The sequence below is a fragment of the Ruditapes philippinarum genome, unplaced genomic scaffold (genome assembly GCF_026571515.1).
Source record: "Ruditapes philippinarum isolate M1 unplaced genomic scaffold, ASM2657151v2 ctg1018_1_1_1_1, whole genome shotgun sequence".
NCBI classification, from domain to species: Eukaryota; Metazoa; Mollusca; class Bivalvia; order Venerida; family Veneridae; genus Ruditapes; species Ruditapes philippinarum.
In genome coordinates this window covers 140,146-167,049 of record NW_026857866.1, presented here as the reverse complement: position 1 = coordinate 167,049, position 26,904 = coordinate 140,146, and the positions used below count along the sequence as shown (strand labels likewise).

General features: G+C 33.4%; 1 protein-coding gene across 1 annotated transcript in view; it reads right to left on the bottom strand.

Moving 5' to 3' along the window:
- Positions 1-24,509, bottom strand: part of LOC132751295 (protein Abitram-like) — a 29,949-nt gene extending 5,440 nt beyond the window's left edge. Inside the window, exons 1-5 of the mRNA XM_060741456.1 lie at positions 24,378-24,509; positions 20,455-20,503; positions 18,597-18,723; positions 9,085-9,231; positions 7,214-7,313 (exon numbers count right to left, since the gene is read on the bottom strand). Of these exons, the coding sequence (XP_060597439.1) occupies positions 7,214-7,313; positions 9,085-9,231; positions 18,597-18,723; positions 20,455-20,503; positions 24,378-24,441 (487 nt within the window). The 5' untranslated portion in view covers positions 24,442-24,509. The remainder of the gene's footprint in view (positions 1-7,213; positions 7,314-9,084; positions 9,232-18,596; positions 18,724-20,454; positions 20,504-24,377) is intronic.
- Positions 24,510-26,904: the final 2,395 nt, after the last annotated feature.

Sequence of the window (26,904 nt, the reverse complement as noted above, 5' to 3'; positions counted from 1 at the left end):
ATGTGTTATATTTTATTGAAATCAATCAATTTAAAGTGTATCAAGCTGGAACAATTTGAATTAAAAAAAAGAGCGATCAGTGATCACATGTGTTGCCTGATGATAGCCAATTGCATGTTGGAGCTACTGTGTAGCAGGAAACATTAACATCATTAACAGGCTAAAATTAAAAGCCATAACTTAGCCAAAACTATTCAACCGGAAAACCTGTTTCATATGCATAACTGCTTGAGGTATTGATTATATATATTATAGACATTTCTTTGTACAACTTTTTTTGAGACTCAAACATAGAATATGGAAACAAAATAAATATACTGTTGATTAACTTTATGAAAATATTGCATAAAATATAGCTCTATATCCTTAATGTAATTTGTTTTGTTGTATTATTTTATGATTGAGGCTATTGAAAATATCAATAATTCACACCTTTAAAATACCTATGGAAGCTTGCATTTTCTTTATAAACAAGAACATCAATACACAAAATTTCCTTCCAAGTCCAGTGCAATTTTGATTTTTAAGCTGCAAAGCACCTTTAAACATGTCACACATAAGCTTGATGCATCAAATATTTACACATACTTATTTAAAATCCATAGATGATTGACAGTAATGGACTGGACATTTCGATGTCTTTCAACATACCAGCCATGAACTTGCTATGAACTTGACCTTTTGGGTCTTGCTGGATCAAGGTAATTTAAAGTAGTAAGATTGTGGTGGCATAAAAATTCCTAGTATGACTTCTGACAGATGAGTGTGGCCTTGACCTTTGAGCTAGAGACCTAATTCTAAATGCTCACAGTCATGCTACCAAGCAGTGCCACTGGGGAAAAGTTGAAACCTTTGTTACTCGGAAAGACTTACAACCCAGATGCTTTAAAACATAGACATTGAAAAATGACTGAGAATCTGGAGAACAAATAGGAAATCTTGGGTGACATTGGACTGGATATTTAGTGTCAATTCAGAGATGCCCTTGACATTTATAATGAACAGAGTCTTTGGCCTTGACATTTATAATGAACAGAGTCTTTGGCCTTGACATTCATAATGAAAAGCATCTCTGGCCTTGTCATTCATAATGGACAGAGACTTTGACTTTAAATTTTTTAATGAACAAGGTCTTTGACCTTAACATTTATAATGAACTAAGTCTTTGCCCTTCACATTTATAATGAACAGAGTCTTTGGCCTTGACATTTATAATGAACAGAGTCTTTGACCTTGACATTTATAATGAACAGAGTCTTTGGCCTTGACATTTATAATGAACAGAGTCTTTGGCCTTGACATTTATAATGAACAGAGTCTTTGGCATTGACATTTCTAATGAACAGTCTTTGGCCTTGACATTCATAATGAAAAACATCTCTGGCCTTGACATTCATAATGAACAGAGTCCTTGACCTTGACATTCTTCAAGAACAGTCTTTGGCTTTGACATTTATAATGAACTTAGTCTTTGGCCTTGACATTTAAAATGAACAGAGTCTTTGGCCTTGACTTTTATAACGGACAAAGTCTTTTGCCTTGACATTTATAAAGAACAGAGTCTTTGACATTGACATTTATAATGAATAGAGCTTGACATTGACATTTATAATGGACAGTGTCTTTGGCTTAAAATTTATAATGAACAGGGTCTTTGGCCTTGACATTTATAACAAAAAAAAGTCTAAATGATGAAGTTGATGCTAAAATCTTGATTGCCATATTAGCTCAACACTCCTTGAAAGAAATACAAGTTAGCATTCTCTTCTACCGACATCAACAGTACAATTTATGATGATTGCATTGCAAAACAAAGTTGAAAGTGATAATGATGACATTGCTGATAATGATGATGAAAATGCTTTTAGAAATTGCTATAAACATAATATAACACTGTTGATGCTATGTTAGAACAAATTAAACATTTTGCCAAAGAAAAAATTGGGCAGATTTCTTGACTAGCCCAACAAGCAGTTTGCAACTTTGAATTTACCAGTTCGGCCACAGCTTCATGCCTGGGCATGCTGTCAAGCAGTTTACCAGTACTAGTTGCCTTCACTTTTGCAAGGAACTGATAACTTCTGTACATGCCAGAGCAGAGGTACAGTACGAATAACGGTAAAAAAGATTTCATGTTCAATCACAATGAAAGTGACCTGCACATCAAGGAATCAAACCAGGGTCACCTGATTCACAGTCTAACACTCTACCTATTGTGCTAACCGGATGGTGTCCTCTGGCTCAAAAAATTGTGTGCCAGGGCTTTTCATTATAATTTTATGATGGTTGCCTGTAAAGGCCGACATCTAAGCAATATCAGTTTGTATTATTTGGTCTGTCTTGCAGTTGAAATACTGAGACTAGGTCTAGACAAAATACACTGTATACTTAGGGAATAAGGGCAATACATTTTCAATATAATGAATTATGATTACTAAATCACATACACTACATTTTCTTTTCTCTTTTGTGTATATTTAATGTCAAGAGTTTTCTTTTTCTTGTTTGAAAACACCTTTTATCAATATTGAATTAAATGCCATCTATGACCTTTCACTGGTATACAATCCATTGTTAACACTTTTTACTAAAGTGACTTGAAGGTCATTTAATCCTTTCAAATGGTCCAAATTTAGAAGATTCATCATTTATTTTGTTAAAAGAGACAGACAACCTTGATCGCATGTCAAACCATTAAATATAGTTATAATGATGACTGTTTGTTTAATTTACTGGAGTAATGTGATAGGCTATTATAATGATAAACTTTTCACCTTGTCCACTCTGGTGTATATATCATCAAATCAGATGCAAGTATTGCCTATTTAACTTTTTGTGACCTAGTGACCTTAAATACGGGTAAATGTAAGCTTCTAATCACTTTTTGAATGCAGTATATCAAAGTGATCTATCAGCATGTTAGAATAACTACATGAATACTTGAAGTACATTTTACAGAAAACTAGGAAACACAGGGGCCTGAGTGGCCTCTAAGTAGCTCACATGACAGAATGGTATTTGTGTTTAAGCTTAAAACTAGTGTTAACTCTTACAAAGTCCTGCATAATTTTAAAGTTACCTGGACATTATAACTGTCATGTAAATAAAATTTACTATGACTGTTCAAATATCACAAATGTAAATGTTTATATGAAACTGATGACCCCAAGTTCAGCCAATTTTTTAGCTGTCAGAGGCCCAGTGACCATGGCCTTTGACCTATTGACCTCAAAATACTTCAAAGAATGAGCAACATTCAAACCAAATTTCAGGCAAGTTTGGCTTTACCTTTTGTCCAATAAATAAGGATCAGCTGCTAGTGTTAAATAATCTCCAAACCAAATCATTACACTGTGGGCAAGCGCTTTCTTTATGAAAATGCATTATTTTGACAATAAAGATAAAAGTCATTTGAAGATCAAAGAATGAACAAATACTGCATTTACTTTCCTGCAAACAAATTTTTAACCAAAGATACAAAGATTTCTACATGTATGTAAAAGCATATTAATTGTATGGCAGCAAAGTGGTTAACAAGTAAGGATCCCTAGCTATGCGCGTTCGAAACCTGTAAGGGGCAAGCCATTATTTCCTTGAGCAAGAAACTTACATTCATTGCCATGTACTGGTTGGTTCCAGGAACAGATTCGCAAGTTCGTTTATAAGCTATAAGCTTCCTACATTATCAGATTTAAATAAATTCTGTATAAGCTAAAGCAAATTATATTCTGTGTACAAAGGTTATCACAGACTTTAACCTGTATTGTCGATGCTTATGTCATCATTTTCATGGCTTTTCTGTGCATTTTCTCCTATAATGTATATTTCTATGTTCTTCTTATAAACCCAACAATGTTTCTTTAGCACACTGCTTGAGTTTTAACCATAATAATCTTGAAACCACTTGAAATTGGAGTCTACATTTAAATCACCCTATTTTGACCATGCTGAGCTGTTAATACACAAGAACTGTAATTAAAAGGACACAATGGCCCATATATTGTTGACCTGAATCAAGGCTCTCAATGACAAGGAACAATAAATATTGAGTTACTATGAATGAAAACCAGGTATTCAGTTAAATGATATCAAAGTTCAAATCTGCATCTGAAATAGCGTACATGTTAAAAGTCACTAAGGTTGCTATGGAAAAAATCTATTATTGGTATGGAAGTTACTGGTTGCTATAGAAAGTCACTGGTTGCTACTGCAGTCACTGGTTGGTAGGGAAAGTCACTGGTTAGTAAGCAAGTCAATGGTTTCTATGGCTGTCACTGGTTGCTATGGAAAATCAATAGTTGCATAATATTTGTTGCAAGAAGTTTATGGTTGCTATTAAAATCAGTAGTTACTATGGATGCAATTATTTGCCTCAGAAAGCCAATGGTTTCTATGGAAGTCACCAGTTACTATGGAAAGTCAATGAAAATCAATTGTTGCTATGGAAATCTTCTTGTAGGTATGGATTCTGGAGTCAAGTATGGATTCTGGAGTCAATGGTTGCTAACAGAAATCAATAGTTGCTATAGAAGTCAATGGTCCCTATAAAATGCATAGTTGCTATTGATATCAAGGTCACTACAAAAAAACACCGGTTGCTAAGAGATATCAGTGGTTGCTATGATATGTCAATTTTCGGTAAGTGAAGTCAATGGTTGTTAATTATGCCAGTGATTAATATGGAAAGTCAGTGATTGTAGTAGCAAATAGACGGTTTTAATGGCAAAACTGGTTGCTTAGAATTTACTTTTGCTATTGAAATCAATTGTAATCAAGTGTTGCTAAGGGAAGTCAGTGATTGCTATAATTGAAACCACTAGTTGGTATTAAAAAATGGTTGCTATAAAGTTGAGACTTATTAAACGATGCTTCATGCTAAATATCTAAGCTCTACACAATTTGGGCCTTTGGAGAAGATATTTAAAGCTTGCATATGACCCAAATATACAATGGATCAGCACCATCTGAACAAACTTTTTAAATTTCATTTAGAATGGCCTTGTGTTTACAGAGGAGATGACAATGAAAATAAATTTTTGTTTACAAGGGACTATTGGTCCTTAAAACAAACATGAACACAATAGGTGCACTCCGGTAAGCTAATAAGTGATGAAACAACAACAGATATAAATAAATTATGCATTTAATTTCATACTCATGAATATGCATAATTAATTTGCATTATGGATAAATAAAATTTATCTGCAAATTTTCCCTTTCTGTTTTTTAATAAAAATCATTTCAATTTCTAAACTGTTATTTCCACTTTAAGGATTTTGTTTTCAAAATCCAGCACTTTTTATATTCAAATTAAATATTCCTTGCAAAAAGCTCTAAATAGATAATTCAAAATGGTTCTGGTCCATTGCATATTTAGGTCAACAAGTTATAAAATTGAATTTCAAGGACACCCTCAAATCAGGACACAGATTGTTTCAAAGCATGTTTAACCTGAATAAAAAACAAAATTAAAGCCAATTTCTGCAAAACTGAATAACTTAAACATGAAGGTCAAGGTCATATTTTATGGGTCAAGGTCAAGTTCAGTTTAACCTACTTTAACCTATTTTTCAAAGGGTTCTAATGTCCAAGAAATACTACAATACATCCATTGATAGTAAAATTAAAGCCAACTAAGCAAAACCCTGATGGTCAAGGTCATTTATGTGTCTACTTCAATTTTTTTTAACAATGGGCAAAACTGGCTACATGTTTTTGGAGAATACAAACTTGGACAACAAGGACAACAGGACAGTCTTAAGCCAGAATTGCATGTCTGTTGTAAATAACAAGAACCGAATAGGTTTTGGACACAGAAAAGTATACCTCTTGTAGTTTCAGAGTTCTGGACAAAGTTCAAAGTGCAATAATTCCAAACATAGGACAAAGTTAAAAATGTAAATATATACAAAGGGCAATTATTAAACTCCAAAATTAGGCAAAGCAGAGTTACGTTTCTTGTGGAAAGCTCATCTACCAAATGAGATCTATCTACCTACAAAGTGTCTTGTTCATATCTATTATACTTTTAGAATTATGTCCGGGCAGGGTCTTTCAAATAGAATGGTCTGGAGACAGACCAATTTTACGAAAAATGCTGTCTCAGTTGAGTCACGTGATTGGGTTATCTACCGACCGTGATCTGGCATAGCACATCACCATTCAAAATCAAATTATAAGATAATGTTTTGTAAAATCAATCAAAAAATTACTAAAAACTATCTCTGACTACATTATATTATCAGTTTTTACTTTAAAAGTAACAATTTCATAGATTTGCAATGAAATTAGAAATATTTCGTTCCCGGTGTCAAGGTAAAAATCTACTGCTCATATTTGAAAATAGGTCCAAGTTTCATGAGCTTTTTTTAAATTTATGCATTGTTCTATGACAAAATAGAAATTGATTTATAGAGAAAAGATGTTATTTAATCGTATCATGTAAAAATATTATAATATTTCACGATGTTATTTGCAAATATTTGATGTTTAATTTGGTGCATTTTCAAAATGGCGCCGATTATCGGCAAATATTCTGAACAAACAATCTATGTTTTTTTTAACAAAGATGGCTTTAAAATACATCATTTCCTGAAATAGTTATCCTTTTTTCAAAAGTTTAAAGATTTTTTAATAACATCATGTCGTTAAAATTTCTATTTTTGCTCTTGTATTTAATATTCGCCCTTTTCTTGAACACTTACATAATTTGCTTATAGCAAACTATACCGATTTATACCGAGACATGTTTAATTGTGGTGAGAAGGGTTTACATAGCGTGTTTCCAGACCATTCTATTTGAAAGACCCTGGTCCGGGACAATGTTCAAAATGTGAAAATAAATAAAGGGCAGTAACTCCAAAATTAGGCAAAAGAGAGTTAAAGTTCTTTTGCACTGAACTTCTACCCAATGAGATCTATCTACCTACAAAGTTTCATGATGATATCTCTTATAGTTTCCGAAATATGTCCGAGACAAAGTTCAAAGTGTAAAAATAAACAAAGGGCAAAAACTCCAAAATTAGGCATAACAGTTATCAAGGTATCATTCTTTTGTACTGCAACTTTAACCCAATGAGATCTATCTACATACAAAGTTTCATGTTGATACCTCTTATAATTTCAGAGTTATGTCCCAGGCAAGAAAAGTGGACTGATGGACTTTGGGGAGCATAAAAAAAGTTTGTTTTATTATTGGTAAATTATTCCTTACCCTCATTAAAGTATGCCTCCTTTGACAGAAGTCCCATCATTTCACCAGAAAACTCTTTCAACTTTGGCATAACAATTGCAATATACCCATCACTCAGATGCTGAAAACATAAAGAAAATACCGGTTAAAATTTCACATTCTAATTCAATAAGGAGTCATAGCCTTTAAAACTTATTAATGCAAAAATAGCTTGAAAAGAATTATGTGTGTTTAAAGTTAAAATCTTTATCAAATAATTAATGTACATGACAGCTTTCAGGACTTCACTTGATTATTCAAATTGATTCAATTTAGTACATTTTGTGAACTGAATAAGAGCCCCTGTGAATTTTTATAATTTACCAGAGTTTGATTTTTTTTTCATATACAAGAGAGTCAAGATGGCCAAAGATCACTCACCTGATATCCATTGTTAGAAAAAGAGATAATTCTTTAAAGCAGAATTAGTAATTTGGTAAACTTTTTTTTTTGGTTATTGTTGGTAAGATTAACAAAATACATTATTGGATATTGCATATCTATAGATAGGCTATAGCAGATAATAATTTGTTCTTAAACAAAATATTATTATTGATCATTATACTAAATCACTTGCAATTCTTTTAATATTTTTTTAGAAAAGAATAATAAGAATATCTAAATGATACATTTCTTATGTGTGTGTGTGTGTGTGTGTGTTTTTTTTATATCAATATTTGAAATACCTACGGAAAATGTGCAAATTGTAGTAAATAAGTTGGATGCAGTAAATTTTTCAAAGTTTCTGTTTCCAATTAAAATCAAGGATGTATCATACATCATGAAAACAAATACAATGTTGAATAATAGAGACACCTTTATATCACAGATCAGATTGAACATTTAAATTTTTCACACATGAGTTGACCTTTGATGGATGCATAATTGTCTCTTCAAAGCTGTGCTGTGGCTTCCTTAACATAACCCACCAATTTCACATTGTTAAAACTGTAAGAATATTTTTTGTCACACTTTAAACATTTGCTCATGGATACATCAAGTAACAAAAAAAATAAAACATTTTTGCATTATCATTAAAATATTGATTTGTCATTATGGACTCGTTCATTAATTTATTTGTGAGAAAATATTTTTATCTTATATGTTTATTATGAAAAGTGTATTGTTTTTTTTATCAGTAAAATGATTTAATTAACATAATAAAGCATCAGGTTAAGATAAATATTTTCATATGTTGGATTTCACTTGCTAATAAAATGTATTCCATTTCTCTAGCATTTGATTTACCTTGACATCTTTATGCATTTGGAACTTAATATTTTTTCTTAAAAAAGAAAACTATTAAAATAAATTTTCTACAGGAGTAAATCAATAATGTTTTAATTCACATCAGTGGTGATATGCCCTGATCTGTTGCCATGGATTTTGTATTAAAATAATTTGCCCTGACAGTTGCCAGCGTTGGTGGCAACATACTATGCAGGTTTCTTCCATACAGTACTGTTTTAGCCAGTGGAAATTAACACTAAAACAGCAACATTCCATTTATCTTAATAATTTTTTATTTCTTGATTAACACCCCCGTTTAGATACTGTAGAACTGTACCTTAAAAAATCTAAACCTAAAAAAAAATCAAAAAAATTTAATCTTAGACATTACATTGTTAGCCCTTAAAATTTAAAATTACAAATTTACATCAACCATACTTGATGCTTCAAATCTCAAGGGTCACAGTCAAGGGATTAATCTAAGTTTATTTTTTGTCATCAAGAGTTGAACTCCATTTTTGCGGAAGAGCATTAGTGCCAGGTGTGTGTTTTTTATTAGCTTGAAATTTCGACTTACTAACTCAAAATGAGGGGAGCTAATAAGTGATTTTATAACATGTTACCTTTTCTATAAGGGTTGTAGGTGACTTCTTTAGGCTATCATTTGTTTCTAGCAACTGACACTTTAAACCACATGGTATATAAAACTTGCTACCATCTTCACACAACACCCTACACAATAGAGCATCTGCTGTCAAATTTTGGCCACCCTAAAATACAAAAATATAAAAATGTTGTAAGTAATATGAAAATTTTCCTATAAAATTATGAGGGAAGCAAGTAAGCACTTGCCAAGACAGATGGATCATGATGGTCTTGTTATATTTTGAAAGCAAAAACATTTTTTTCTATTATTAGAACAGTGATTGTCCCCTTGATCCTAGGTGGCCCAAAAGCAATTTCAAAATCAAAAGGGGTCATCTTTTGGCCTTGGGCAATTCCCCTCTCAAGAAAACTTAATTTATAATTATACTATGTTGTGAATGTAATGCAACCAGTTAATTACTGTATGAAGAATAGTTCTTTTTAACTATTTAGTAATACATCTGCTGTCATACTAAGGTTTCCATCAAGTTACCATTGTCATGCACTTCTTAGAAAACAGATAAAATAGTAAGTAAGTAAGTAAGTAAGTAAAGTAAGTAAAGTCTTTATTTAATGAGGCTACACATTTGGTTTCCCAATCTTCCATGTGGGCCTCAAAAACATAAATATACATAAAATACATGTATACATAATTTACATCATGGTTATACAGTGAAGTTTTCAAAATACATATACACATGAAAACACAAAATATAATAATATATTACTTTATGAAACAATAAATAATTAAAAACACAATACATATTCAAAATACATGTACAATGCATGAACATACATTACTTTACACTAAATCTATGTAAGATCAAGGTACTTGAGAGAGATTCCAACTGATATAGGATGCTTGAAATTTTCCAACAGTTTCAGATTTACGTATGGAGAGAGTTTTATTATTCCATAGTTTGGGGCCCGAGTAAGTCAGAGATTTTCTAAAAATTTCTTTTTTTGGTTTAGGTATAAATAAATCTGAATTTTTTGCTGACCTTAGGTTACGTTCATGTTTTTGGTGAATAAATTGAAATTTGTTTTTCATGTACTTTGGAAATGAAGCATTGTTTAATGATTTATACATAATGACAGCTTTCTTGTATCTTATTCTTTCATCAAATTTTATCCAATTTAATTCATTAAATAATTCAGTAGATGGGGCATCATAACTTTTGTCAAGAATGATTCTTGCAGCTCTTTTCTGAAATTTTATTATATCCATAATCTGTTCATTGCTACAGTTTCCCAGACTGTACAACAATAATCTAAATGTGGTAAGATATAAGCATTAAAGAACAGTTTTCTTGTATTTACATCAAGGTACTGTTTTATTCTTAGAAGAAGGTACAACTGAGTATTGCATTTCTTTAACGTCTTATCTACTTGGGTTTTCCACTTAAGGTTATTGTCAATATGAACACCTAATAACTTTTCAGTTTCAGTAAATTCAATTTCATGTTCTTGCAGGTGTAGTGGTTGTAATTGTTGTTTATTATTATTATTGGATGACAGGTTCATTGCTTTTGTTTTCTTTGCGTTTAGCATCATTGCATTCTGTTTGCACCACAGATTTACATTGTCAAGGTCAGCTTGGAGTTTATCATGTAAATCTTGTATAGAGAGACCTGCTGCTGTAAGAGTAGTGTCATCAGCAAAAAGATCTGCCTCTGAGGTTTTCAAATGGAGTAGTAGATCATTTATATATATGATGAAAAGCAAAGGTCCAAGGACAGATCCTTGAGGTACCCCTGATATAACTGATGCTGATTTTGATAGGTTGCCAGATACACTGACCTTCTGTGATCTATTTTCAAGATATGATGTAAACCAAGTAATTGCAGAAGAAGAAATTTGATAAAAATGAAGTTTTTGGATGAGTAACTTATGATTTACAAGGTCAAATGCCTTTGACAAGTCAAGAAAGATTGTGCCAACTAGCTTTCCATCATTTATTGCCTTGATCCAATTGTCAACAACATTTGTCAATGCAGTTTCACATGAATGTTTTGTTCTAAATCCTGATTGGGTGTTGAAAATGAAATTATACAATTCTAAGAATTGTTTTAAATGATCAGATACATGTTTTTCAAATATTTTAGAAAGTATAGGAAGAACAGATATAGGTCTATAATTATTTTTATCTGATTTGTGTCCTTTTTTGTAAAATGGTGTGACCTTAGACTGTTTAAATTTTTCAGGAAACTTACCTGTTTTGATACTCAAATTGATAATAGTAGAAATTGGTCTACATATAACAGGGGATGCAGTTTTAAAAATTTAAGCACTAATGCCATCAAGTCCAGTAGCCTTTGTAACATCTAGTGAATCTAATGCTTGTTTGAATTGGCTTGGATCTGTAGGTGGAATATCAAATTTTGGTGTATTTTGGTCAATTTTGCTGTTTAACATTTCTTTGAGTATATATTCATTTGTACTGGTTAGTGTTGTAATATTTTCTGTATTTTTGAATAAATTTGAAAAAAATGTATTAAATATTTCTGCTGTCTGTTTAGGGTCATAGACTGAATTCCATTGTCATCATTAATGTAACTAGTTTGGTGGTTTTCGGCTTTTCCACTCTTAGGTCTTTTAGATTTTTCCAAAGCTTTTTAGGGTTTTTGTTGTTTGAAGATATCTCTTGATTAAAGAATTCTTTTTTTGATCTGTGAGAAAGCACCTTGACTTGCGATCTCCAGTATTTGTATTCCTCAATGTTATTTTTCTTTTTTGCAAAATCTCGTTCCTTTATTGCATTAGCTATATCATCTGTGAACCAATCATTTTGATTTTTTCGTTTAACCCTTTTTTGTTTATATGGAGCGTGAGAATCTAAAACTTTTAATGACATAATTGGGAAAATATGATTATAAATTTCATTCTTTTAAATCTACTTTTAGGTCCTGTGACCAATTTATGAATCAAAATATCATTTTTCACAGGGACCACTTAAAGATTCCCTTAAATTTCAGTCAAAATGTACTTGGTTGGAAGAAAAATGCTGTTACAAGAAAAATTGTTGTTATCAGGGCTTCACTGAATGTTCACCTTTCAGAACTTTTCTGTTCAGGGAAGCAAATACAGAAATTGGACATTAAGTTTAACATTGCCCTAGATCTAAAACTCTGCTGCATGTGATCTGCTTCTAAATCTGGAATCATGATAAGCATGCATAATGAATGATAAAATGAGAAAAGTGATTCAAAACATGTGCCAAATTCCTTCATTAAGCCATTGATTCCAGAAAGGGTAAACAGTAAACAGATTTTCTCATATTAACACCTCGCAGGCAAACTTCCAGGTTTCATGAAACACAAGCCATATTTTTCTAAAATTGTTAGATTTTTCTGGAAATAAAGCTGTACAACTGTACTTTACAATCTGAAACATTAATATTTATCTACAAAATGAGTATGTGTATTAGTTCCTCTGGGTCAAAATATCACATGTACTAATAAATAATCTGGAAAAGGAGTAATCACTTGGAAGCATTAAAAGCAACAAAATTTAACATAAAAATTGCAGACTCGGTTTGATTCAGTCTTTACATTAGGGATATGAACTTTAACTGAGCCCCCTAGCACCTGCTTGAGCGGTACTCAATTTTCAACACTTAATGTGCCAGAATCAATGATTGTCGAACAAGTCCAAATAAACATCGCTCACCAGAAAAATCGAGTAATTTAGCGAAGCAGGCAGTTTAGCCCATACCTTGCTGGAGACAGCAGAATTACCTTATTACCCTTTTTGCACCTTTTTTTGTTTATAATGCACATGGACATATTTATTTTTCACTAGTTTATAGCATATGAGGTTTATATAAGTTCCCTAAAAGAACTCCACTGCATAAGGTCCAAAAGCCAAAAAACATAAAATTTGATTTTCTAACAGATCAGCTTGGACAGTTAACCCATTACTTCATGAGCATTTTGTGAAAAACGACTGTTTTCATTGAAAAGTCTCCCGTTACAAGTTCAAATTGCTTTAAAACTATAAAAACTGCTTCAAACTTGGGACAAATGTTGACTGGACCATTGCCTTTGTAACGACATGCTCAGTCTTAAAATTCCTGTTACCATGGCAACCAGGGGACATCTCAAAATTGCCAAAAATCATTATTTTGCGTTGATTTTTTCCATAAAAATTGTTTTCAAAGTGCTGTAACTGCTCAATGGATTGAGATAGAGTCAAAGGCTTTTCAGCATTGGTTACACATTACCTTATAATGGACCTGGTGTCATTTTTAGCCTCTCACAAGTCCAAAATTTTCTTAGCTATGAGGGGGACTACGGTTCTCTTCAAAAACCCTTAACACATCCCCCTTCTGGCAACCCCCTGAGGTATCTTTTGGATGAGGGGGATGGCGCCAAAAAAGTGGTCACTTTTTGAAGCAACATTTATCAAACAAAAACAAGTGTTGGGGGTCTAAATAAGGCATTTTTTCACCATTTCAGACAACAAACGGGGGGAAGGGGGGGTGAAACAGCGTTAAAAGGCGTGTTTATTAATATTAGGTAATGGGTTAAGCAAGATGTAAAAGATAATTTAACAAGAGCCCAGTTTGAGCCGGGTGATGCTCCCCGAATAGGTTTTGGATACAGGAAAGTATACCTCTTGTACTTTCAGAGTTATGTCCCTAGAAAAAGTTCAAAGTGCAATAATTCCAAAATTAGGCAAGACAGAGTTACTGTTCTTTGCACTGCACTTCTAATCAATGTGATTTATCAACCTACAAAGTTTCTTGTTGATATCTCTTATGGTTTCCGAGTTATGTCCCTGACAACTTCAAAAAGTAAAAATAAACAAAGGGCAATAACTCCAGAATAAGGCAAGGCAGAATTATGATTCTTGTGCACTGCACATCTACCCATTGAGATATATCTACCTACAAAGTTTCATGTTGATATCTCTTATAGTTTTACAGCTATGTCCTGGACAAGATTTTTCTAAAAGGGGAGATAATTCAAAAATGAGGCTTAACAGAGTTATGGTTCTTTTGCACTGCACTTCTACTCAATGAGATCTATCTACCTACAATGTTTCATCTTCATATCTCTTACAATTTTAGAGTTATGTTCCGGACAAAGTTTAAAGTGTTAAAATTAACAAAGGGCAATAACTCCAAAATTAGGACAAAAAGAGTTATTGTTCTTATGCACTGCACATCTACCCATTGAGATCTATTCACCTACAAAGTTTCATGTTGATATCTCTTATAGTTTTAGAGTTATGTACTGGACAAGATTTTTCTATAAGGGGAGATAATTCAAAAACCGGGCAAAATAGAGTTATTGTTCTTTGACACTGCACTCCCCCTCAATGCCCTCTACCACTGTATAAAGTTTAAACAAATTATCTCCAAGGGTTTTCAAGTTATGCTCTGGACAAGACAACAGACGGACGGACAACCTGGCGCCGACTATATGCTCCCCCGAAATTTTTCGGGGTGCATAAAAATGCATTCAGAAAGAAATTAAAAATAATATTTTTGTGTCAATATTTGACAAAATGAGTGAAAAGCATAATGCAACTCTTCAATTTTGGGCCATTCTTCACAATAAAAATAATTATTCTGAAAAACAGAATAAGCAAATGATCTGAAATTTTGCACACCAGATTTTGGGATGGACCAACATCAAATGGAACATTTATCTCGAAAAATTAGTTCTAATCCAAAGTAAAAAAGAACTCTTCAGTTATGTCTCTTTAATCATCATCTATATCAGAAGCTGTCACTGGCACGTTTGCAATATTTCAACAATATCAGTCAAAGGAAGTGTATTTTTTGGAACAGTGTTTGTTACAAAGGTCATGAGCACAAGAGAAAATGTTCTTAACTTTTCAATTAAAACAGATTACATACAACAGGTGTCCAAGTGGAAAGATTCCAAAATTAAATCAAATAGGAGATTCATTGTTTTACTATCTAAAACTAAACAAGACAAGTAAAATTTAATATATCAGAAATCAAGTGGGTTAGAGAAATGTGAAAAGAAGAATAGTTATTTTTTTTTCACAGAAAAGGTGTTTTTCACTACGATAATTCAGTAATTTAAACCAATTTACAGTAATTTTGTGTACCTAAATTAGATTAGGCTTTGTGGTTGATTTTAACCTGCCCAATAAATGACATGTATTTGAGTGTGAAGAATAAGGAATCTCTTTAAAAAAAATTTATATACAGAAAGGAGTCTGTTCTCTATATAATGCATCCAGTTATGAAACATGTTTCTTTTACATTTATTTTTCAAGCATTAGCAAATTTACCCATCAAATTTTACCATCAAAATTGACCATCAAATTTAAAATAAATTGTTTTAGTGTTTCACTCACCCTCTGCATATTTTCAATCACCATGTCATATAATTGTTTGGTAGAAATAAATTACGTTTTTGATTTTGTTTTCACTAAAAAACCACTTACATTTTTCTGGTTGCTTGGACCGAGTTTCAAACCCCAGACCCCTCACATGCTAACCTTAGACCACAGGCTGCCACTTTAACCAGTAGCTATAAGGAAAAGGTCAGAAGCAAACCAAATAATTTTAAATTTAAAATTCATGTTTGAGTTTGTATTTCATAAAAAAATTGCTGACAATAACTGAAAAAGAAAGGAAAATTGACACAGTGCCATTTCAAAAGTTCACTCCAGAGTTAATGGCTAATCATGTCATAATTATGAACATTTTACCCATAAAACCAGGGTGGGTAATTAATTTTTCATTTTTCCATTTGTGTCAGTCCCTTATCTGGGTGAAAATGAAAAATTTCTTGGAATTTGTGAAGAAAAAAATACTTCCACTAAAAAGACTAATAAAATCTGCTTTTTTTTACTGCCTGTCAATATCATATAAGGTCAATTTGACTGACAGTGACTTTTTAGTATTGTAAAAACAATGCATTATAGATAGTATACCTATCTATAAAACAAAACAAACAAGAGCCACCACCGAGCGGGGACAATGCTCAACTTTTTTACTTTTTCATTTAAAGCTAAAAGTCAAGGTCAGTTAAATCTTTTAGAAGGTCTTCTCCGAAAGGTTTCCTTGTCAAAGTATGAAGATAATCCATTAATTAATTACTAAGATACAGTCAATTATAGCAAAAATTCAGTGAAAATTCCATAATCTAAACTTCAAGGTCAAGATCATAAAAGAACCAAGGTCAATTTAAGTTTGATGTACATGAAAGCTTTACCCTAAAGAATATTCTGCTACAATATGGAGTCAATCAATTCAATAACAACAAAGTAATAGCCAGTTAAAGCAAAAAATGAAAATTTCAATAATTTGACCTTCTAGGTCAAGGTAATTTCTGAGTGAAGGTCAAGGTATGCCTGGTTATCTTGAAGGCCTATCCTAAAAGATTATTATGATCAAGTTTCAAAAATAACAAAGTTATAGCCAATTATAGCAAAAAATAAGCAAAATTTAGACATTTGACCTTAAAGGTCAAGGTCATTTATGAATAAAAGTCAAGGTTAGTTAGATCTACTAAAAGGTTTTGTCCAAAGGGTTCTTGTGGCCAAGTATAAAGAAAATACACCAATAACTTAAAAAGTTATGATCAAGGTACAAGTTTGTAGACGGCAACGGGAACGCTGACATGACTGTAACAATACCTTTATTTATTTTTCAAAAAAAAGTTGAGCTTAAAAGGGCAATTTTGATTGAAGTTTGAATGAATTATTGTTGGTAGTTTCTATGACACCTGACTATTTAGTAGTTTATCAGCTGTAGTTACTTTAATCATAAACATATATGATAATTATTGCATATTAAGACAATATTTAAAGATTTAAGTAAATGACACACTGATTTTGTAATTTCATGGTATCAATACCCTTACATGAGTACTGTCAACTTCAAATAATTTACGTCTTGTGAAAAAAAATCTCATGAGTTATTCCTGCATGTTAATGTATGCTTAAATTGACAAACAAATACAACAATGATCCCAGCAGAGCAGACCGACTTTCCAGCATGATCTCATTCATTGATTATATAATAAATTGAATAATTCATAACATGAGCAATATGGCTAAGAAGTGTGTCACATCAATAATATTATACAGAATGCAAACAAACGATCAATCAAACTCGTGATTAATTATTAACTTTGAAGGCAGAAAATAACACTGCGCAATATTTTGTTGTTAAAGAATGAAAACAGATTGAATGGTTTCTGAACAACTAGATGCAACTTGATTAAACCAAGGTCACAAATAAGAAAATGCCGCCGGGCGGCGTCTGTTTCTCCAAACAATCGCAATATCGGCCGGCGTCCGTCCGGCGGTAGTGACTATCGGACGGCAGCAGCTGAAAATTTTGCTCATCGGGCGGGCGCCTTCGAGTTTTAAGTAATACTTAAAAGCTAACGGCGGCCGGACGATAATTTTTGGGGTCACTGAGTATAAATATCATAGAGCGGACATCGTTCGGTCGCCGGGCGACGACCGGGCGATGATTTTTTTGATCGGGCGATTTTTTGTTCTACTGAAACAGCGTCCGATTTAAAAGGCGTCCGGGCGGACATCGGCCGGGCCCCGCCCGGTGCCTGAAAAGAGACAAGTAGTCAAACGATTATCGCCCGGTACCCGGACAATTCATGTACAGGCACCGGGCGGTCATCGTTTTGTTATCCGGCGACCGGGCTGCTTGTGTTTGTTGTAATTTTAGCTTGAAGAAGTTGTAATTGCCTCAAAAATATATTTTTGAATTTCTTTTGAATACTAGTAAACATGAATTTTTTCTTCAATGTCCATGCGAATGTCTGATTGATTTTCGTCTTCTACGGCCTCGATACTGGTCGTTGGTGACTCGTTGTCAACAACACGGACCAACTCCTTCGCCTTCCCCTTGGCTTTGGCAGCTGACTTCTTTGCTGGCATAATTACAACTAGCTGATTTATCTAGGATGTCATTAAATGTAAAGTCATTGTCGCCCGGCGCCCGCGCGGCAACCGTCCGATTCACTTTTAAATCGCACAGGCGCCGTACGGACATCGGGAGGCGACCGCCTGATCTGTTCAATTCTTTCTGTAAAATCTACTCGGCAAAAATCGCCCGACGACTATTTCATTCATGACCACGCAAATAATAAAATTTAAAATCGCCCGGCATCCACGACATCAAAAAATCTGCCGATTTTATAAAAATCGTTTAATCGGACGGCGCCCGTTTTATTTGTGACCTAGGCATATAACAAGTATTTAAAGTGCTATTTTGACCGTGACTGAAATGTCATCTGAAATCAAAAGAAGTCTCCAACTTTACTCAAATATTATAAGTTATAAAGATTTTTGACAAGTTATATGGCCCTATATAAACAGTTGTTTGTAAATATAACCCAAGCAATGGGGCTCACACTCGCAGGTCCTGAAAGGGCAGATGAACCCTGACATAAGCATTAAGTATTAAGACAAACTGAAGCGCCTCATGATTAAATCATATACAAACATATTATAAAGATATTTTAAACCTACTTACCTTTTTGCCTTTACCTGAGACCTTGTTACACAGTCTATTAACTTTGTCAAACTGGTAATCTACACTAATTACTGCTTTCTTGCCTTTTACGATAGGATGTGTCTCTGCCAAACAAATAATACATATTCTGAAAAATAAAGAAGAGAAATATCACTGAAGGTAATGTATGCTTCCTATATCATACGCTTTACTCATTTACATAATTATAGACAGCAGGCCGGAAAATAAGAGGTATCAAGGGGTTTCCTTATCGTTACTGTATATTATCGGTGATAAATTTCATTTTCCACCTTTATTCTTTTGATTTGACAGTTATATGAAACAATTTATCTAAAAATAACATATTTAACCTTTAAAAAAAGCTAATGGCCGCTTTAACGTTAACCACGTGAAACTGTTGAAAATAATTGGACAGTTTCGTAGATAACAATGAGTTTGATGAAACCTGACAGTCATGCTAAATCCATCAAATCAAGTCAATAAAATGAGCCGTGTCACGACAAAACCAACATAGTGCGTTTGCGACCAGCATGGATCCAGACCAGCCTGCGCATTCGTGCAGTCTGCTCAGGATCCATGCTGTTCGCTTACCAACTCTATTACAAGTAGAGAAACTGATAGCGAACAGCATGGATCCTGATCAGACTGCGCAGATGCGCAGGCTGGTCTGGATCCATGCTGGTCGCAAACCCATTATGTTGGTTTTGTCGTGACGCGGCTCACATAGTTTATTTCTGAGAACAGCAACATAATATTATACACTAACACTACAAAACTAAAGTCACAAATTAACCCAATCATATATTTTACATTCATCTTCCTTTTTCTCACATTACATATAATGTATAAAAATCTATCTGATTAGCTTCTATCTTGTAAACAACTAAAAAAAACACACTAATTCAAAATGAAAATAGGAGATATTAAGTTCATTAAACAAGTGTATCAAGTACCTTTTCACATATTTCATCATAAACAAGATTGCATTTATGAAAAATAAGCTAATTTTTGTCATCTCATTTATACAACACTAAATAGTAGGAACAGAACTAGATTTTTTTTGCTTCTATACAAATGAACTCTGCTATAGTGTCTAGTGAATTTGGGGGTCAAGATATATAACTTCACATTTGTCAGTGTTGAATTACTTCTGAGCTGCTGGCTTCTTGGCCGCAGGTTTCTTTGCAGCCGGCTAAATCTTAGCTGGAACCGCGGTCCAATTATTCCTTTGAAGTTTGATCAAAATCTACCTCATGGTTTAGGAGGAGAAGTTGTTTTAAGGAAGTGTGAATAAGGGCATGGCAGACAACCAACAACGAATGACAGACAATGACAAAATCAAACCTATGAGCCCTTTGTACTTCGACAGACTAATAAAAGCTGGATTTTTTTTTAAAATTCTAAAACTTAGCATAATTTGATTAGTGTTTAATTTCATACATTTACTAGACTTGGAATATAAATGTATCTTTTGATCCTGTTATGATAATTTGCAATTATAAGAATAACAACATCTATACATGTGTACAAATGGTCAAATCATTGTATACAACAGTCAAAGACATTTTATTTCATAATGTATGGAGCCTCAAAAACAAGATCAATTTGCAGTGTTTATGTCATTTCCCAAGTTACTTGTCAACTGAAGAAAATTAAAGAAGCAGAACCTGTAAAAAGTGAAACATGTCTTGATAAAATGTAACTTTTTCATATTTTTTTACAAATTCACTGATAAATCCATACCAATATGGAAATATTACTAAAGGAGGCATAGAAAAGTGTATAATTATTGAATTGATGAAAGGGAGACAATGCTAGTTGTACATGATACAGTACTAACATGGTTAATTGCACTTACTTATTGGAATGTACTAGTACACATAGGTCTTCACCGTCATCTTTTGTATCTGTAAAATTACAAACAGTTTTTTCATTCAACATACAATTAAGTTGGAGAGATAACTCCAACACTAAATTACACATTTTTTGTTAAATTCATAGTTTTATAAAAAAGTTAGTTAAATGTGATATACATTTTGTATATCTGTTCCATAAAATTTGAACCTTTCTTTTTTCATCAAATATGACACTGTAGAAAAAACAATTGACACTTACATGTAGCTAAAATGTTTGGAATAGATGTTATAGGGAACTCGGGCAAATGTGGGGTTTTCCCAGCTAATCTGTAGCTAAAAACAAACTTTCACCATTATAGCTTCACATTGCACTACCTGTCACAACCTTTTGCGCTTATTTTCAAAGCTGTAACTGTAAAAATTTGTTTGTTTATGATCTAAACCTGGCACAAATTATACTTTCCATCAGGCAATGTTAACCTTTGATCTCCAAGTGAGACCTTGACCTTTGAAGTAGGGGTCTGGATGTTGAGCATAGCACTTTTTTTTATGGTGAACATTTGTAACAAGTAATTTCCAAATCATTTGATATATGGAAAAGTTATAGACCAGACACTCAATAAACCCTTCATTACACAATCTTGACCTTAGTATGATATGCAATTGTGATCTTGACCTTGGAGGCAGATGTCTGGTTGTTTTGCATGACACATTGTACATTGTACTTTTATGGTGAACATGTGTGCAGTTATTTCAAGATCCCTTGCTGGCTAATAAAAGATATTGACCAGACATAAAATATCCTTTCCATAAGACAATGTTGACCTTTGATCTCCAAGTGTGACCTTGACCTTGGAGGTTGGGGTACCGTATTTTTTTTCACATGACATGTCATTTTAATTTATCCCTACATGGATGAACAAGAGCACCGCAAAAGCGGTGCAATAGATGCTAGAATGTAAATTTGTTTAAAACTAAAAATACATCATGCTCATTTTTTTCGGTGTCATGATGAGTGGACTTTGCAAAATATTCAACAATATTGACTATTATAAAGGTGATTGACCAATAATTGATAATAAAAAATGTTTATGACCCCAGGGTTATGATTAATACCAGTTATTTTTTGGTCCACAAAGTGATATTATATGCCAAATATCTAAGTTCAAAAGTTTCACATAATAAGTCTCAGATGTCATCAATCGTGTTCATCCAATATAACTTATAAGTTATAAGCCTATATAAATCAAGTGACCTCAAGGGACAATATTAAACCAAGGGGCATGCATGATTCATATCATTTTTGTAAAGGTCAATAAGGCAACATGCTAAATACCCAAACTCTTGAGATGGCAGTTTAACAGAATGAAACTTAAATGAGTGTGTTTTCCTTTACATGTACAAGTCTATACAAATCAAGTTATCCCCGGGGCGGGGCCAATTTTGATCTCAGGAAGCCCAAACTTGTGTTCTGCACATTGCTCATTAATATGAAAAAGGCAAAGCCTCAAAGCGAGCTTGATGTACTTTTTACGTGAAATAGTTGAAATAATCGCTCATTTTTATTTCAAATGCAGTGACGAGTGCGTGTGACGTCACACGTACTGTGTTAAATATGGCTCGTGAAATGAATAACGAGTTTTGAAAACGTTGATAAAACTTTGTTTATTTTATTTCACTCTATAATTTTCAAGCGAAATAAAGATTATTTAAAGTGAAATAAATGTGAAACTTAAAACGTTTGCGACATTAAAATAGCGTACTTGATTTGTTTGTTTTGCACGTGCTGTTTGGCGCTACATTGTGATGTCACGTAAACAATACTTTAAACGTCTGTACAGCGTTAACGACTGAATAAAAGATATTGGTGTTCGGATTCATTTTCTTAGTTAGACCATTTTCTTTCATTCTAGATAGTTTTCACCACAAAATTCAACAAAAAATTGTTTTTATTTATCAGATTTCAAACAAAATGGCGCCTTGGATTTTCATTTTTTATACACATCTTCCATTATTCTGGTTCCCTGTCCAATTTTGGTTCCCATAGGCGTACACGGATGACCAGTCTACACATCCGTTTTCAGTCAGAATTCCTCAGTTTTTATCGCTATCTTTAAATTTGAAAGGTTGCGATGTGTCCAATTCGGTACTTTGGACGAAAGTTTTCAAAACCATCACTTAGCAGGTACTCGCGTTACCGTAAAGCTCGCTTTGCGAGCAGTTCGGGCCAGCTCGTCGAGCTCGCTATAAGTTATATTTCTGTCAAAAATTTTAATTTTTTTCTATCGGTTCAAAAGATACAGAGCAGACAAGAAATTTTGAAATTGATAAAAAAAATTTCATGAATAAGGGTGACCTTGACGTTCCTCAGATCAAACCTATGCTCTGCACATCATCTCATTATGGTTACCATTTCTGCCAAGTAATTTCAATTTCCTTTCACCAGTTCAAAAGATATAGACTAAACATGAAGCTTGCTAACAGACTAATGGACATCTGGCTAAATCAGTAAATGAAATAAAGGGTCATTTCTTTTGTAACAATGTATTTTCTGTGGTTTAAAAGAGGGCCAATGGTCCCTTACTCTATTGTTATGAAATGAATTTTACTGTTTTCTGCTGTTCTACATGTATTTACTATTAGATGGCAACCTATCCCTATTTGGACTAGCGAATGGACGATCAGGTGCATAACATACATGTATGTACACCAAAAAAAATTTTGTGAGTATAAAAATTTATGGACAAGACACATATATTCAAATATATACTCTCCATCAGACAATATTGACCTGTGATCTATCAGTGTTACATAAACTTTAGAGTGATTTCTCATCACATGTTGTCTTATCATTGTGAACGTTTGTGCCAAGTTATTTCAAAATTCCTTGATAAATGGCCGAGTTATAGACAAGACAAAAGTGTGTAGGATGGACAGATGGACACCTAGTCTCAATATTTTGGCTGCAAGACCGACAGATTTTATAATCTGATTTTTCATAGATGTCTGTCTTTACGAAGGGCGACCATCGTCCATATAATAAAAAGCCCTAAAGCGCACAATTTGTTGGGCTATAGACTTCAGAGACAGCTATGGGTACAAGGAAATCTGGGAACCAGTCCCTAGCTCATATTGAATGGACCCCTTGGTTCTTTTTCATGTAAAGCACTGATACATGTGTAAGCCCAGTCAGTAGAGCCACAGTACGGTATTACGAGGGTCCCAGGTTCGAGTCCCGGTCTGGCTGCACATTTTTCTCATCCCCAACGTGGGGCCATGATTGCATTTGCATTGCTCTGTAACTGTGAAATTCGAGGATGAATTTCAATATAGCAGGGGAGTAGGTCACAGTTCAGAACTTTTTACAATAGGGGAGATGTGTAAACGGCCGGATGACTCAGTCGGTAGAGCCGGGGTACGGTATTCCGAGGGTCCCGGGTTCTAGTCCGGTCAGGTTGCACATTTTTCACCCTGTGACACATGCGAGGATTACCTGGATTTTTTACCTGTACACCTCTAGGTAGGTGAGAAACACTGGAAGTGTCTGAAAAATCCCAAGGGTGTTACCAAGGTTCGGACCCGGGACAGTGATGGTCAGTGAGTGGTCTAAACAACTGAGCTATCGCGACATCAATAAATAAATACAACAAGATCTTATGTGTCGGGCATATTATTTTCCTAGAAAAATCATATCTTTAACACAAAAGCTCAAATTTATGGTAGGTTCAGGGGGCATATTTTATCAGTTTATTATGCAAGTCTGTGGGAAAATCAATACAATAATCTGACCTAAATTGGTACGAGTATTTATGGGACGAATCGTCAGTTGTAAAACTTTACACAACTTTACTTAGATGTATTCTGCAGAAATAATACCACTGTAAATAAATCAAGATACATCTCTTACTTTCTCTTTATGACTTACTTTTATAATACTTCTGCGTGAAATATCTTTCAGTGACAGTCAAATATTTATCCATGTTATCCATTTTATGTTGAAGAGTAGCAAAGGGTAATAACTTTGACAATTCGGTCCAAATCGCAATTTGTCGGCCCTTTCCGTCAAACTCCGGGTAAGATGGTCGCTCCAAAAAAAAAAAAAAAAAAAAAAAAAAAGATAGGAATGAATCATTATAATAAATGATAAATAAATTTACAATTTATTCACAATTTATTATAGATGGAAATTACATGCAAATGAGCCAATGCATTATAAATAAATTGTGAATAAATCAGTTTTAAATGAGTTGGTAAAGAATTAGGTCCAGTTACCAACTGCATGATTATAAATTGTTGATAAATCAGGTTAATAAATGGGTAATGAATTTGATCCTTTTCTTAACTAAGTCAATGGATTGAAAACAAATCAGGTTAATCAATTGGCAATAAATTTGGTTCGCTGATCAACTGATTCATAAATTAATTTCAAATAAAAAAGGACTGTATTTTTTGGCTTAATGGCCTTGGCTTGTCCAACTTTTTGTTAAGTTGGCTCATATGGGACCTGCAGGGCTTTATATGAATTGGTCTGTAGGCATACTTAAGGGCCTTAAAGTGTCCAACCTCATATTATCCGTTAGCTCCTTCTTGCAAAATTAACAGTAAAATTTAAATTACAAGAAAAACATGTTATTTTGGGTTGTTTTCATCTAAAGAGTAAATTACATATACTTATTCCAAGTGATAAACTAGACTAACACAGTATCATGCTATAACATAGGAAAACAACAAGCTACTGAATGAATATGTACACAACTCATGATCCCGTGTCAGCCTTTACACCAAAATTAATGACTATTGCGTCTCGATCGATATCTGTCTGTTAGCCATCCTACATGTAGCTGGTGCATTGTTTCACTTTAAATATTTCTAAGTAAATTGAATTTGTTTTTGAGCTAATTACTGGTGAAATATTATTCAACAGTCTCCCAAGCATTATCAATATATTCTGCTTCTGAATTATCAAAGCTATGCCCCACCCCCCTTAGATAGTCTGGTATATCTTTTTATACGTGTTTATATAATAGAAAGAGCATCGAAACACGAGGCTATCTGATTTGTACGAGGGGGCGTATTAATCAGATTGCCGAGCGTTTTGATGTTCTTTCTATTTTGTATCATAGTCAAACATAAAAACTCGTCCCTATATTGTCACAATATGAAACTCCGGGGAAAAGTAACCAATGAACGAGCATCTGAATATGATATTTCTGTCAATTGCCCTTTGTCTTCCGTCACAATAAGTAAACCCCAGCAAAAATGAGCCAATCAATGGGCATGCTCTGGAGTGCGGGTAACTAATACCTGCACTCCAGTTAACGCACTGCACATGTGCATATATATGTATGCGATTTAACTCTGACACATTTTCAACAGAAAGGTCCCCAAACTATGATACAATTATTTCTTGGCTGCTCGCTATAGATAACTTCTGTATTTGTTTTAATTTGCTTTTAAATGCCAGTAATACACACAGACACTTGGGGTGTGGAGCTTAAAACGCCTTTAAAATCTAAATAAAATGTATATTTGTCAATCCCAGCACATGCACTGATGAAATATATAAAAAACTTAATGTAAGCCGTTTTGAAAAAAATCATATTTCAACGTCTATAGTATTATAGTACATTGTATATTAAGTTTTTTCTGCTATATATGATCAGTACATGTGCTGGGATTGACAAATATACATTGTATTTGGATTTTAAAGGTGTTTTAAGGTCCACGCCCACTTGTGTCTGTGGTAATACACGTATTCAAACTAATTTAGCGTTTTCTTTTTCTTTAACTGACAGTCATTTTTTCATTGTAATACTAATTAACTTCTAAATGGCTTCTGCATGTTTAAACGTAATCTTACATATTTGCTTTTTTTTATAATTTACATTAAAAAGTATTCTGTCACATATGTATGTGTAAATAGTACATGCTTTTCAGAGAGAAAGGAACCATGTAAATTCTCTTTCTTTCTTGTCCTGTACAGTTGTATGTAATAATTGTGTACATGTATCTTTAATGTGTGTTAATAATGAAAATTTTAATGGTATATCCTTTTTACATATATTCAGCTTTTCGAAACAGCTAGACCATATCAATTTTCGTACCAGCACAAAGGTGAGGTAAGTCGCCGACTTAAATTCAATTGCCCCTCTCCGCAGTGAGTTCGAATCCCGTTAGTCACCCATTTGGATTATTAAATGTGAGGAAGCAATTCAGCTTAGGAAATGTCGATAATTCTACTCAAATGCTCACTCGTGCTTTAAGTAATGCACAAAGGGGCTCATGCGGTCTTCCTCCACAAGTAAAGCTGGGAATTCATCATATGTTTGACCTTTATAGTGGCCGTGTCAAACTCAACAAAACAAACAAATAGAAATAATCGAACAAACAAAAGTGAGATTGAAGCCATTGGCTTGGGTAAAAAGCTTACACAGGTAAATCACTAGACGTTC